Below are 15,988 nucleotides of genomic sequence, written 5' to 3'. Positions count from 1 at the left end.
AACCCTAACACCCCCCTAAATTAAATATAATTTAAATCTAACTAAATAAATTAACTCTTATTAAATAAATTATTCCTATTTAAAGCTAAATACTTACCTGTAAAATAAACACTAATATATCTACAATATAAATTATAATTATATTGTAGCTATTTTAGGATTTATATTTATTTTACAGGCAACTTTGTATTTATTTTAACCAGGTACAATAGCTATTAAATAGTTAAGAACTATTTAATAGCTACCTAGTTAAAATAATTACAAAATTACCTGTAAAATAAATCCTAACCTAAGTTACAATTAAACCTAACACCTAACACTACACTATCAATAAATTAATTAAATAAAATACCTACAATTATCTACAATTAAACCTAACACTACACTATCAATAAATTAATTAAATAAAATACTTACAAATAAATACAATTAAATAAACTAACTAAAGTACAAAAAATAAAAAAAGCTAAGTTACTAAAAATAAAAAAATTAATTACAAACATAATAAAAATATTACAACATTTTTAATCTAATTACACCTACTCTAAGCCCCCTAATAAAATAACAAAGCCCCCCAAAATAAAAAAATGCCCTACCCTATTCTAAAATTAAAATAGAAAAGCTCTTTTACCTTACCAGCCCTTAAAAGGGCCTTTTGCGGGGCATACCCCAAAGAATTCAGCTCTTTTGCCTGTAAAAAAAAACATACAATACCCCCCCCAACATTACAACCCACCACCCACATACCCCTAATCTAACCCAAACCCCCCTTAAATAAACCTAACACTAAGCCCCTGAAGATCTTCCTACCTTGTCTTCACCATGCCAGGTATCACTGATCGCTCCAGTCTTCATCCAAGCCCAAGCGGGGGCTGGAGATCCATCATCCGGCTGAAGTCTTCTATCAAGCGGAGGCTGAAGAGGTCCAGAAGAGGCTCCAAAGTCTTCATCCTATCCGGGCAGAAGAGTAGATCCGGACCGACAACCATCTTCTTCCAAGCGATGACAAGCGGCTCCATCTTGAACACCTCCGAAGCGGATCCATCCTCTTCTTGTTCCGATCAGCCAATAGAATGCAAGCTCAATCTGATTGGCTGATCGGATCAGCCAATCGGATTGAACTTGATTCTGATTGGCTGATTCCATCAGCCAATAAGAATTTTCCTACCTTAATTCCGATTGGCTGATAGAATCCTATCAGCCAATCGGAATTCGAGGGACGCCATCTTGGATGACGTCCCTTAAAGGAACCTTCATTCGTCGTCTAGTCGTCGGAAGAAGAGGATGGATCTGCGCCGGAGGTCTTCAAGATGGAGCCGGTCGTCATCGGATGGAAGAACATAGAAGATGCGGCTTGGATGAAGATGTTTGCCGGTCCGGATCGACTCTTCTGCCCGGATAGGATGAAGACTTCTGCCCGAAGATGGAATTCTTTAGCCGCCGCTTGGATCCAGACTTCAGCCGGAGGATGGACATCACTCTTCAGCCCCCGCTTGAGCTTGGATGAAGATTTTGGAGGCTCTTCTGGACCGATCGGGACCCGGTGTGGTGAAGACAAGGTAGGGAGATCTTCAGGGGCTTAGTGTTAGGTTTATTTAAGGGGGGTTTGGGTTAGATTAGGGGTATGTGGGTGGTGGGTTGTAATGTTGGGGGGGGTATTGTATGGTTTTTTTTACAGGCAAAAGAGCTGAATTCTTTGGGGCATGCCCCGCAAATGGCCCTTTTAAGGGCTGGTAAGGTAAAAGACCTTTTCTATTTTAATTTTAGAATAGGGTAGGGCATTTTTTTATTTTGGGGGGCTTTGTTATTTTATTAGGGGGATTAGAGTAGGTATAATTAGTTTAAAATTCTTGTAATATTTTTCTAATGTTTGTAAATATTTTTTTATTTTTTGTAACTTAGTTCTTTTTTATTTTTTGTACTTTAGTTAGTTTATTTAATTGTATTTAATTGTAGGTATTGTATGTAATTAATTTATTGATAGTGTAGTGTTAGGTTTAATTGTAGATAATTGTAGGTATTTTATTTAAGTAATTTATTGATAGTGTAGTGTTAGGTTTAATTGTAACTTAGGTTAGGATTTATTTTACAGGTAATTTTGTAATTATTTTAACTAGGTAGCTATTAAATAGTTCTTAACTATTTAATAGCTATTGTACCTGGTTAAAATAATTACAAAGTTGCCTGTAAAATAAATATTAATCCTAAAATAGCTACAATATAATTATAATTTATATTGTTTCTATATTAGGGTTTATTTTACAGGTAAGTATTTAGCTTTAAATAGGAATAATTTATTTGATAAGAGTTAATTTATTTCGTTAGATTTAAATTATATTTAACTTAGGGGGGTGTTAGTGTTAGACTTAGCTTTAGGGGTTAATACATTTATTATAGTAGCGGCGTGGTCCGGTCGGCAGATTAGGGGTTAATAAGTGTAGGTAGGTGTCGGCGACGTTGAGGGGGCAGATTAGGGGTTAATAAATATAATATAGGGGTCTGCGGTGTTAGGGGCAGCAGATTAGGGGTACATAAGTATAACGTAAGTGGCGGCGATGTGCGGTCGGCAGATTAGGGGTTAAAAAATTTAATCGAGTGGCGGCGATGTGGGGGGGCCTCGGTTTAGGGGTACATAGGTAGTTTATGGGTGTTAGTGTACTTTAGAGCACAGTAGTTAAGAGCTTTATGAACCGGCGTTAGCCCAAAAAGCTCTTAACTCCTGGTTTTTTTCTGCGGCTGGAGTTTTGTCGTTAGAGTTCTAAAGCTCACTTCAGCCAAGACTCTAAATACCAGCGTTAGAAAGATACCATTGAAAAGATAGGATACGCAATTGTCGTAGGGGGATCTGCGGTATGGAAAAGTCGCGGCTGCAAAGTGAGCGTTAGACCCTTTAATGACTGACTCCAAATACCAGCGGGCAGTAAAAACCAGCGTTAGGAGCCTCTAAAGCTGGTTTTGACGGCTACTCTAAATCTAGGCGTAAGAAATTATCAAGCTTATACTCTATGTATTACTTCCCTTGGGGCCTGTTTTTTTCACCAGATGTCCATTAAAATCTGAAGAAAAAAAACGGACACTTTTTTTTTTATTAAGTATACATTGCAGTTCCAAAAGCTGCCGCTAGGTGTCACTCATAGCAGAAGAGATGCTAGTTAGGTGAATAAGCCGAGTTCTGATTGCACTTTACACTGCCAGCCACTTGCAATCAAACACAGATCAGGTTGTGTAGCAGAGAGGGGCTGTGTGAACAGCATGTAAGGTATGTACATGGAGCAGCAAATTATCACTTTGATTTTTGTTAATTTTTAATGGAAAAAAATAGAATCATATACAGGGAAACCATTCCAACATTACTGTAAAGGATGTTTAACAGTATGTCTAGCTGCATCTATGCTATTTGGTTCTAGTGACAGCTCTTAAGAATCACATTAAGGCCACGTTCGGGCAGCGCTCAGGAGGTAGTGGAGGCGCTTCACTCCCAGCGATGACGTGGCGCTAGGTGATGTCACAAGCAAGGGAGCTTCGAAAAAACGTTTGCATGCGCAATGTGATCTGCTGCACAATAATGGACTGTGCATGCGAACGTTTTTACTAAGCTCCCTTGTAGTGTAGCTGCCTGCCAAGAATGAATTCCCCAGTCTCTTCGCAAACATCGTAACTCTGACCCACCTCCATTCAGCTGCTCTCAGCTCAGCCCCTGTAGCTTATCCTGCACTAAGCACTTAATAAGGGTGGGTCAGAGTTGCGATGTTTGCCAAGAGACTGGGGAAATCATTCTTGGCTCCGGGGATCAAAATCGGCAATTCCCAGAACCCCGCCCACACATCTCTAACCTGCCCACACAACGATCGCCAGCCCACCCCGTGAGGGAAATACACAATGCTTGAACGTCAGGTCTTTGTGTTTATATACATATAATATGATTTTTTTGTGTGCTCTAGATAATGTAGCCCATTTCTTTTCACTTCATACGCTACGTATGAAGTGAAAAGAAATGGGCTACATTCTCTAGAGCACACGAAAAATCATATTATATGTATAAAAACATGGCAGCCTCCACAGCAACACGTGTGGAGGCTGCCATGTTTCCAAGCGTCTGAGCTTGCTCTGAAAAGTCCCAGCTTTTCCAGCACACTGGAAGCGCTGGGACTTACGTTACCAGAGCGCTCAAAAAACGCCAGCCATCTCACTTGCAAGTGTGAGAAAAACGCTCCAAGCGAGTTCCAGTTCGCGTGGAGCGCTGCCCGAACGCAGCCTAAGAAACTGCATCCCAGTACTAGTTTTAATTCTCAGTCCTTTCCTTTACAACTTTTAGAAGAATGCTGGGGAATTACATGAGTGTGAATAAAGTGTATTTAAAGAGACATACTTTCATTTTAGACTTTACAGTTCAAATTAATGGACTGTGAGGTAGCTGCAACTGACTGAACAGTGCAATATGATTTTTAATACTTGGGTTAATAAAGTATTGCAAGACCCTTTAGGAGTACACTGCTATCAATCCAATAAATAATAATCATCTTATATTCTCCAGCCTTCTATTCTCCATCAAACAATATATAAAGATATAAATTAAAGGGACAGTAAAGTAATAATTAGACTTATGATTTAGACAGAACATACAATTTTGCACATCTTTACACTTTACTTTTATTTAATTTTCTTCCTTCTATTGTTATACTTTGCTGAAAGGTTTATCTAGGTAAGCTCAGGCGTAGCAAACAACCTAGGTTCTAGGTGCTGATTGGTGGCTGCATATATATATATATATATATATATATATATATATAATGATTGTCATTGGCTCACCCATGTGTTCAGTCAGCAACCAGTAGTGCATTGCTGCTACTTCAACAAATGATACCAAGAGAATGAAGTAAATTAGATAATAGAAGCAAACTGGAAAGCTATTTAAAATTGTATGTTCTACCTAAATCATGAAAGAAAAATATTGTGTTTCATGTCCCTTTAAAAGCCATGTTCTAAAAAAAAAGTTAGAAGCTGCAAGTCACTGCTTTTTATCCCAGTGTTCTGTACACTTGATCACTCTATATAACAAATCCAAAGCCATAAAGGGAAATGCATGTTGTATTTTTTTTTAAAAAAGGATATTCAGTTAAATGGTTACTCTCCTTGAAATGTGTAAACCTTTGGAATGTTCTTTTTATTATTTAATTTGACAGCTTTCCATGTAATTGAACTATTTTGCTTTCTCAATGACCCAGAGAGGCTGAAGGGTATCCTTCGGAATCTAGAACTCTCACCCCACAACATTCTACACAGTGATTATAATCACTGTAGAAGCTCATTTATGTCTGTCAATAGCTGGTCACAGAAAAATATTTCGTTTAGAAGTGAGGGGCAATGGAGGGGGTCAAATAATTTCTGTTTGCATGTCAGTCACAGGTAAAATTATGTATTTGTTACTGGTAGCCAAGGTGTAGAATGACTGCTCACTTTTGAAGAGCTATAGATGGCGGGATTAATAATAATAAAAAAATTTTTGGGGGGGTGTGCCCAGTCATTGTCAGAGTGTCCTGTATTTTTGTGGAAGACAGCTGGCAACCCTAGCTCTATAAGCAAAAACAACATCCATATAAATCTTTTATAAGTCAATAGAGAAAACACACCATCAGCTATTACTGAAAAGAAGCAACCCTTTATTAATTTAATCGGTGTGAACAAAAACAAAAAGTATTTTCAGTTTCTTAGACTCTTTTGCGCAGAGAGGATAGAGAAAGGCAAAGCAAGCAATTACTTCTGGATCAATAGCACATGCATTTAGAAGCCAAAATATAGTGCTCTATTCCATTTATCATCCACAGAATGTGTAGGAAGTTTAGTGTGTGAGTCTCATCTTTTAAAATTAGCCTTCACTCAAAGCGGATTGCACAGGGTCAAGTTGTCCTCTTTTATCTCTTTTCCCTATTTTTACACATTGTTCCAGTTAAATCGCAACAGTTTAGCAGTTTCTTCTGTTACCAACTAAGGCTTATTCTTTCTTCTCCTCCCCACCCTCCTTCCTTTCACAAAGCAGCCTCCGTGGATTAAATTTATAACTTTGTTTAGATAGCGGTAAAACCTGAATTAGACCACCCGGTCAGGCTGCCATATGTTCCAATTCTCTCCCCTTCTCAATTACTTTTGTGACTTTTTAGAGCTTCCCCTTTTTACGACCATAATAGCTGAAAAACAGGCGTCCAGAGGCACCTCTTTATAACACTCACCTCCTTGGATATAGCGTTTTCCCCGCACTCTGTAGACCTGTAGCGCAGTCCTCAACGAGCCCGCCTCCACCCTTGCAGCAACGGTGGGGGAGGAGGACTACAGCTGTTGACTATCCACCCAAGGCTCTCCAGCAGCAACACCAGGGCCCATTGGCCTGTCCAGTCCTGGGATCAACTCCTCATCGAGCTCACCCCCTCCCTCGCAGCACCGGTGGGGTAGGAGGGAGCCAATCACATGGCCCCACTCAGAGCCACCAGGGAAGCAAGAGCAGGAGAGCAAATATCCGCTCCAATCGCAGTGGACAACGCTGCTCCCTGCAACGGCAGGGTAGGTGAGTGGAATATTTACTGAGATCCAGGGGGTAATCAGGAAAAGAGACGGGCTTTCTCCGTTTGGTGCAGCGCACCTTTGCATACCCTTGTTTCTTTGTTCCTTTTCGCGTAGAGTCACGGAGGAGGGAGGGAGAGATATTAAAAAAAAAAAATTTTTTATAGTTATATACCTGTCTTAAATTAGATGTTTATTTGTAGATGAAATGGAGATTTATTCAGGGTTGAAGGATCCCAGTACAGTGGGAGGGAGTTCCACTGTTCTATGTTCCGGTAGCGTTAAGTCTTGCTAGTCCAAGCAGCTACCCCAATTCCTCAGGGCCAGGCACGTGGATTCACCACCAAAGGCTGTGGGACTGGAGCACAACACTCAGCCACCTGTGCTAAGTTCCTCCTCCGGAACAGGCGTCTACAGCATGAAATTTTAAACAACTTTCCAATTTACTTATATTATCAATTTTGCTTTGTTCTTTTGGTATCCTTTGTTAAAGAGTAATTCAAGGTAATGTCTATGCCTGCTTTTTGTGATTTTTAAATTGTTGATTTTTTCAATGTAAATGTATAAATATACATACTAGATTTATTGAAATACGAGATGTGAGGTACAATGTAAAGAGAGGATTTCCTCACATCGTTTTTTTTATTCAAGGATAGACTGTATAATATGCTGATCTCATCATATGTAAATATTTAAGCCACGAATGGGTGTCACCTCTTAAGTGCATTAGAGCGCACATGTATATATAAAGTGTAGTACCAGATATATATTAAAGGGACACTGTACCCAAAAAAAAATTTGTGATTCAGATTGAGCATGCAATTTTAAGCAACTTTCTAATTTACTCCTATTATCAAATTTTCTTCATTCTCTTGCTATCATTATTTGAAAAAGAAGGCATCTAAGCTTTTTTTTGGTTTCAGTACTCTGGACAGCATTTTTTTATTGGTGGATGAATTTATCCACCAATCAGCAAGGACAATCCAGGTTGTTCACCAAAAATGGGCCGGCATCTAAACTTTCATTCTTGCATTTCAAATAAAGATACCAAGAGAATGAAGAAAATTTGATAATAGGAGAAAATTAGAAAGTTGCTTAAAATGTCATGCTCAATCTGAATCACGAAAGAAAATTTTTGGGTACAGTGTCTCTTTAATGAATGGTGCCATGTCCCTTTAAGACAAAGTGATAAGGGATGCATTACATTGTAACAGTAATGGTATTTAAAAACCACTGGATGTGGTAACATCATACATCTGACGAAGCCCTAAGTCCAACCCAGTAGGGGGAGGGGCAAAACGCGTAATGTGTGGATTGTAATTTGCAGCTTGGAAGGAGACGCCAACATAGTGAAACTGCTCTGATTGTACCTACACATAGGATTAATCTCTACCTATTTTATAACAAGTGAAGACCCACACCGGCATGACAGGATCACGGAGGTAATCTGTAGCCATCTAAGCACCTGCCCCAAGAATCATACAAGTGAAGGTAGATATCCTGACACTGCTGGGTAACAGATTGGTCAAGTCTCAAGTTTACTTCAGTCGCCTCAAGTTTACTTCAGTCCTGTTTGACATATATGGGACCGGACTTACCTGTTCTTACCAGAGTGTGTTTTTACACTTCAGGGCCCAGATCAAAAGAAAGTAAAGGGACGGTAATTGTGTCTTTTTCAACTGGAGCGTGTTTTCACACTGTGTGTCCGGAATAAACATGGACAGTGAGGTTGCCGGCTTAGTAGCATGCTAGCATGTGTGTAGGGGGGTGTATTTGAATCTGTATCATATATATGTGATGTACGATCATCTGGTTCACTTTTTATCTGGTACATTATATTAGCTATTTCGGTGAAGGCAGACTCTGTGTCTTTCCACCTCTTAATAAAACGTTTGGTTTAATGTGAAATCCAGTGCAGCCTTGTCCTTCTTTGGTTCTTATAATTGTTATAGAACTCTATCTTTTTAAGTGATATCTATTGTTTTGGGACTGTTAGCATGGAAGCATTACTTAAGTAATTACACACATCTGTGTGCACCCTTCCCTAGTAGTTCTTTTGAGTAATTCAAGGTAACCTCAGGAGCGTGCACGTATCTTCAGCCATCTAGCAGCAACGTTTGCAACAATGTTTATAGCAATGTTGTCCACATTTGCAAACACTGCTGCCATAGAGCGCTAAAGACACGTGCACGTTTCTAAGCTTCTAACATTGCTATAAAAATTGTTGAAAACACTTCTGCTAAATAGCTAAAGACACATGCATGCTCCTGAGCTCACCTACGATTACTCTTTAACAAAGGATACCAACAAAACTTAGCAAAATTGATAATAGAAGTACATTGGAAAGTTGTTTAAAATTACATGATCTATCCAATACATTTAAGTTTAATTTAGACTTCACGGTCCCTTTAAATTTATAATAATTAAATATTGGGAAAGGGAAAGATATGGGAAAAGAAGGGATTAATTAGCACTCTTTCCTAAAAAGTGTGTGTATGGTATGCTGCTAATTGCAGCTATATATACTGGGATAATTGGTAAATATGCTGTATCTATTCAGCTATATAGAAAATTAATTGTGTAAAAAGTCATCTTTATTATTAATGATTAAAAAGGTTTAGGTGAAATACTTGTGACCAATAGCTACCCCCAATAACAGCAAACTCCAGACTCCAAACAACTTAAAACTAGACTGCTGGAAGCTGCCCCCCTTTGTTCCTGGCCGATAGCTGGAATCGTCAGCTTCAGGTGACAGGGGCAGCTAAGAACAGCGGTCTAGATTAAAATTAAAGATCAACTTAAACAGAATTTATTCTCAAAATAGTGCTTGCACAAAAACGCGTTTCTGCCCTTGTGCCTGGGCCTTTTTCAATGTGAAAAATGCAGAGATTAGTTGACAAGCCGAATGCCTATACTCGCGTCTTTTTAAACCCTGCTATAACCATATTCAACCAATCGTTAGTGGTTTCTAGTAAACACCCTTCAATTAGCCAATCCTGGCTTTTGTTTACTTTTAACTCGGGGTGTTTAGTAGTTGGACCGCTTAGCAATCTTATGTAGCCACTCAGTGCTTTGTTTCATCTGACACACCTCCTTGTAGTATTTGTCATACTCGTCATAGTGTTTATTCTCATGCATGAGTGTGGTGTATGCTGCGTATGTTTAACCATAACAGAAGGGGAAAAGTCTTAGCGAGTACATGAATGAAAATATATAAAACAATGTGCACACCATGAGAAGTCTAATTATGCATTATTACATAGATTTATATAACGGTACTGTGTTTATTACATTCATGTCAAACACATATGGCTAGATTACGAGATTTGTCAGTAAAGCCGTGCGGTGCTAACGAGCCTTTTTTTTTTCCAGCGCTCACTTAAGACAACGCTGTTATTACAAGTTTTTTGAATGACTGCGTTAGCCTCAGAAAAGTGAGCGTTGAGCAAATTTAGCTCCACATCTCACTGGAATACCAGCGTTGCTTAAGTCAGCGGTGAGCTGGCTAAAACGTGCTTGTGCACAATTTCCCCATAGGAAACAATGGGGCTGAGCTGGCTGTAAAAAAACCTAACACCTCCAAAACAGCAGCGTTCAGCTTCTAATGCAGCCCCATTGTTTCCTATGGGGAAATGAAATTTATGTCTGCACCTAACACCCTAACATGAACCCCGAGTCTAAACACCCCTAATCTTACACTTATTAACCCCTAATCCGCCGCCCCCGACATCGTCGCCACCTACATTATATTATTAACCCCTAATCTGATTGGATCAGCCAATAGAATGCGAGGTCAATTCTATTGGCTGATCCAATCAGCCAATCTGATTTTTCCTGCCTTAATTCCGATTGGCTGAATCCGATAGGAATTCGAGGGACGCCATCTTGGATGATGTCATTTAAAGGACCAGCCATTCGTCGGGTAGCCGTCGGCCGAGAAGGATGTTCCGCTCCGGAGGTCTTCAAGATGGAGCCGGTCCTCGTTGGATGGATGAAGATAGAAGATGCCGCTTGGATGAAGATGTCTTCCAGTCCAGATGTCTTCTTCTGCCCCATCGGATGACCAGTGGTGCCCAGCTGGGTGAAGACGGTTCAAGGTAGGGTGATCTTCAATGTGGTAGTGTTAGGTTTATTTAAGGGGGGATCGGTTGGGTTTTAGAGTAGGGGTGTGTGGGTGGTGGGTTGTAATGTTGGGGGGGTATTGTATTCTTTTTTTTACAGGTAAAAGAGCTGATTACTTTGGGGCAATGCCCCGCAAAAAGCCCTTTTAAGGGCTGGTAAAAGAGCTGGTTACTTTGGGGCAATGCCCCGCAAAAGGCCCTTTTAAGGGCTATTTGTAATTTAGTGTAGGGTAGGGAATTTTATTATTTTGGGGGGCTTTTTTATTTTATTAGGGAGATTAGATTAGGTGTAATTAGTTTAAACTTCTTTTATTTTTGTATTTTCTGTAAAAAAAAAAATTCTCGTATTTTAGTGTTTGTTTATTTCGTAATTTAGTTTATTGTATTTAATTGTAATTAATTGTAGGTAGTTTAGGTAATTTATTTAATGATAGTGTAGTGTTAGGTGTAATTGTAACTTAGGTTAGGATTTATTTTACAGGTACTTGTGTATTTATTTTAGCTAGGTAGCTATTAAATAGTTAATAACTATTTAATAACTATTGTGCCTAGTTAAAATAAATACAAAGTTGCCTGTAAAATAAAAATAAATCCTAAAATAGCTACAATGTAACTATTAGTTATATTGTAGCTAGTTTAGGGTTTATTTTATAGGTAAGTATTTAGTTTTAAATAGGAATAATATTTTTAATTATAGTAATTTTATTTCGATTTCTTAAAAATAGATTTAAGTTAGGGGGGTGTTAGAGGTAGACTTAGGTTTCGGGGTTAATACATTTAATATAGTAGTGGCGACGTTGGGGATGGCAGATTAGGGGTTAATAATTGTAGGTAGGTGGCGGCGATGTTAGGGACGGCAGATTAGGGGTTAATAACACATTTTATAGTGTTTGCGAGGTGGGAGTGCGGCGGTTTAGGGGTCAATGTATTTATTATAGTGGCGGCGATGTCCGGTCGGCAGATTAGGGGTTAATAATTGTAGTTAGGTGGCGGTGACGTTGGGGGCGGCAGATTAAGGATTAATAAATATAATGTAGGTGTCGGCGATGTTCGGGGCAGCAGATTAGGGGTTCATAGGTATAATGTAGGTGGCGGCGATGTCCAGTCGGCAGATTAGGGGTTAATAATTTTTATTATAGTGTTTGCGATGTGGGGGGGCCTCGGTTTAGGGGTTAATAGATAGTTTATGGGTGTTAGTGTACTTTGTAGCACTTTAGTTAAGAGCTTTATGTTCCGGCGTTAGCCCATAAAACTCTTAAATACTTACTTTTATATGCGGTAGGAGTCTGGACAGGAGAGGGTCTACCGCTCACTTCTTCCAAGACTCGTAATACCGGCGTTAGGCAAATCCCATAGAAAAGATAGGATACGCAATTGACGTAAGGGGATTTGCGGTAGCCTCGAGTCGCGGAAGAAAAGTGAGCGATGAGCCTCTACCTGCCAAACTTGTAATACCAGCGTTAGAAAAAAAGCAGGATTGGGACCTCTCAACGCTGCGATTTAAGGCTAACACAAAACTCATAATCTGGCAGATAGTTATCAATCTCCCAGTGTGACAGGTCAACATAATGAATAAAAAGTGAAACAAATTATTGAAGTACGTTGGTTATATTGTGGGGTCCAATGCAATGCTTCCATTTTATAACCCTTTATTGATATAAAGTATATCCACTAAACATCGATCTTGAACTATACAGAAGGATCAGATGTATATATTAATTACTGGTAAGCGTATCATGATTATTATTTCACTAACTCAGGGTGCACATCTTAATACTGGGTTGAACTCATATATGATGTGTGGAACTACAGATCTTTAAATTTAGCAACAGAGCAAGTATTGCCACCCTTTTCCATTCTCAAAATAAGTTTCAATGAGAACATAACTTTTCAACAACATATCTTAAACTGGCAGTAAACACCTTTTAAATACAAAATCTTTCTGCAGTCTTTACAATAAATCAACATACCGTTTGACTTTGAAGATTTTTGAAATGTATTATCACCTTGTTTGCAGCAATTGTTTTTGAATAGTTAAACTCCACCCATGACTTGCCTTGTTTGGAAAAACCAGTCAGGGCTTGTGACTACAATAGACACAACTAGCCATTGTCATTATGTTGGCAAAATCTCTGTTGTTTTGTAGATCCTTATCTAATAACCTCTTCGGAAGCCAATTAGGGAAATATATGTGACAGTGTTAGGCTTTTGAAGTCTGCAGTGTGAGTTTCCAGTTTTCAGCAAATGCATATTTCAATTACAAAAAGGGTCAAAATAAATAATAAAAGTAAAGTATTAACATTGTTTTAATACACATTGCTAAACATTTTATATTGATGTCTCAGTGTTTACTGTCCCCTTTAAAACTAGGTTGATTCCTATGTACAAATTGATTTTTACCCTTTTTAATGGAGAGGGACAATGTTGCTTTGAAGCACTAAAATCATATAAGTGGCAATTCAAATGCTATAAGATATTGTTAGTTCAAAAGGTTATGGTTAGCCCCACACTGGTCATGGATAACAAATATTCATTAGTAGCACCACTCATAGACGGTCCATGCTCTGACTTGGGACCACAATGCTATCTGGATGAGAGGATCTAGTCTTGTATTTGTGCTGTTTAATAAATAAAATGGTTGCTAGACAAATGATTGGTTGGACAAAATAAAATCATGAAGGAAGGAATGAATGAGCTATTGATCACATTCCAACATAAACATAAGGTTCTTGAAAAAACAAAAAATAGTGGACCAAAAGTCAATCAGGTGGGTGCTGGGAGCTATAAACAGGGTCGTTACCTTTGCAACCAGCAGCTAGCAAATAGAGACCAAATTCAATCAGTTCCACACTCAAATACATAAAGCGATGCAGACAGACATCAAGCGGTATATAATGAACATAATTTATCAGGTTTGAGCAGTTCAACAATAGCTGGCAGTATGTAATAGGAGCTTAAATGTCTGCCCTGTCAAGACACTTTTTGGAGGTTCACAATGGCGAAGTAGGCTCCTTCAGGTGGCAGGCTATTGAATTGATCCAAAAAACCCCTAGTGGGGGTGATAAATTCCAGATTTTGGCATGCCAGGAAATCTACTGGATACACAAATTGGGTAGCCTGCTGCCTGTTGGATTCAACTCCGAGTTTGACATCATAAACTATTGGAATAGGTGAAATCATTGGTTCCAATGTCCAATGTATTATGTGGCTAGTTATAACACTATAATCTTTCAAAGTAATTCTAAGACTTGAACACCTGAATTATTTTCCCCTAGATTGCTTCCCTAAAGTAGTTCAATATTAAGTAGTTTATTACACTTTTTATCTTTGTCTGGTACTTAACCTTAGGTGAATATTTAATCAATGTTGGGATATAAATAGGTAGACAAGCTAATTGGTATAGTTTATTAACTTCCAATTTCAGGTATACTTTAATAGATATAAATAGCCATTTCTTTAATTAGTGTTGGGTTTAATATTTTTGGTACATTTCTTATAAAAGTACATTTATGTGTATACATGGTAATAATTATTTATATGCAAGATGAATGCTACAAAATAACAGACCATAGTTTGTATTAGGTCTGCACAAGAAATATGTGATGTGATGCATTGCTTTAATTTGATGTGTCTTTCAGATTGCACTGAGTAACAAATAGTTAAAGAAAATGGGTGGTTTGGATCCTCCAATAGGAGGATACCATTCCATTTAAATGTCCTGCACAGCAGGTAGCTTTTAAGTTTATGACTACGGTCCCAGAGACCGAAACCGGTCAAACTTTTATTCCCATTTTTTAACTTTTATAAGGAGCACTCGTCTATCTTATGGATTCACAATAAAGTTTTCTTTTTTACTCAGCTCTGGTGTCATTTTTAAGCTAAACACCAAGGAATATACTTTTTTCTTTTTTGATTATAAGGTTCTTGAATTTCAGATTACTTATTTTTCATGCAAAGGAATTCTGTAAAGTAAAATACAGGGACAGTCTACACCAGAATGTTAATGTTTTAAAAGATACAGTAGATAATCCCTTTATTACCCATTCCCCAGTTTGCATAACCAACACAGTTATATTAATGTACTTTTTACCTCTGTGATTACCTTGTATCTAAGCCTTATCTGACAACCCCCTGATCACATGACTTTTTATTTATTATCTATTGACTTGCATTTTAGCCAATTAGTGCTGTGTTGTGCTGACTCTTAAATAACTCAATGGACGTGAGCACAATGTTATCTATATGGCACACATGAACTAGCAGTCCCCTGCTATGAAAAGCAAATAAAAAAGCATGTGATAAGAGGCTCTCTGTAGTTACTTAGAAACAGGCAGAAATTTAGAGGTTTAAATGTTATAAAGTATATTAATATAACAATGTTGGTTGTGCAAAGCTGGCAAATGGGTAGTAAAGGCTTTGTCTATCTTTTTAAACAATAACAATTTTAGAGTTGACTGTCCCTTTAAAGGGACAGTCTACTTGAAATGTTTTATTGTTTAAAACGATAGATGATCCCTTTATTAACCATCCCCCAGTTTTGCATAACCAACACTGTTATATTAGTACACATTTTACCTCTGTGATTACCTTGAACCAAAGCCTCTGCAGACTGCCCCCTTATCTCAGTTCTTTTGACAGACTTGCATTTTAGCCCATAAGTGCTGACTCATAAATAACTCCACAGGAGTGAGCACAATGTTATCTGTATGGCACACATGAACTAGCAGTGTCTAACTGTGAAAAATGCAATGAGATAAGAGACAACCTTCAATGACTTAGAACCCAGTTTGAGCCTACCTAGGTTGATATTTCAATAAAGAATACCAAAAGAACAAAGCAAATTTGATGATAAAACTAAACTAGAAAGTTGTTTAAAATTGCATGTTCTATCTGAATCATGAAAGATTAATTGTGGCTTGACTGTCCCTTTATTTACGGTTCCTTATACACAACAAAGAGCAAATTAAATGTGTTGAAAACTAACAGGAAATGCATTGTTGTATTCATTGCTGAAGAAAGGACAATCCTTCATATGATTTCACATATGTGTTAAGCACAAGAATATCCCTAAGAAAATTGCAGTTTATGGAACAAAGAACAAATAAATAAATATATATTGCATGTATATTTCACATATGTTACAGATAGTTGTGGTAGGTGGCGCAAACCAAGTTGCTATTCCCAGTGGGTCTTACTGTAAATAAGTGTGAAATTAGTGGACTCTGTGTATTATAAATGTTTTAATAAGTCCTAGTTTTATATTCTCTTTTGGAAAAATGGATGTCGAAACTTGTTTAGGTAATAAATATGAT

General features: G+C 37.9%; 1 protein-coding gene across 2 annotated transcripts in view; it reads left to right on the top strand.

The window, feature by feature from the left end:
- POU1F1 (POU class 1 homeobox 1) overlaps positions 1-15,988 on the top strand; it is a 91,983-nt gene that overhangs the window by 25,701 nt on the left and 50,294 nt on the right. Inside the window, exon 2 of one of the 2 annotated variants that reach the window (XM_053704564.1) lies at positions 5,401-5,406. The exons of the other annotated variant lie outside the window; for it this stretch is intronic. Coding sequence (XP_053560539.1) covers positions 5,401-5,406 — 6 coding nt within the window. The remainder of the gene's footprint in view (positions 1-5,400; positions 5,407-15,988) is intronic. 2 annotated transcript variants of the gene reach the window in all.

The sequence above is a fragment of the Bombina bombina genome, chromosome 3, assembly GCF_027579735.1.
Source record: "Bombina bombina isolate aBomBom1 chromosome 3, aBomBom1.pri, whole genome shotgun sequence".
In the NCBI taxonomy this organism is placed as follows: Eukaryota; Metazoa; Chordata; class Amphibia; order Anura; family Bombinatoridae; genus Bombina; species Bombina bombina.
This window is presented reverse-complemented; position numbering and strand designations above follow the sequence as displayed.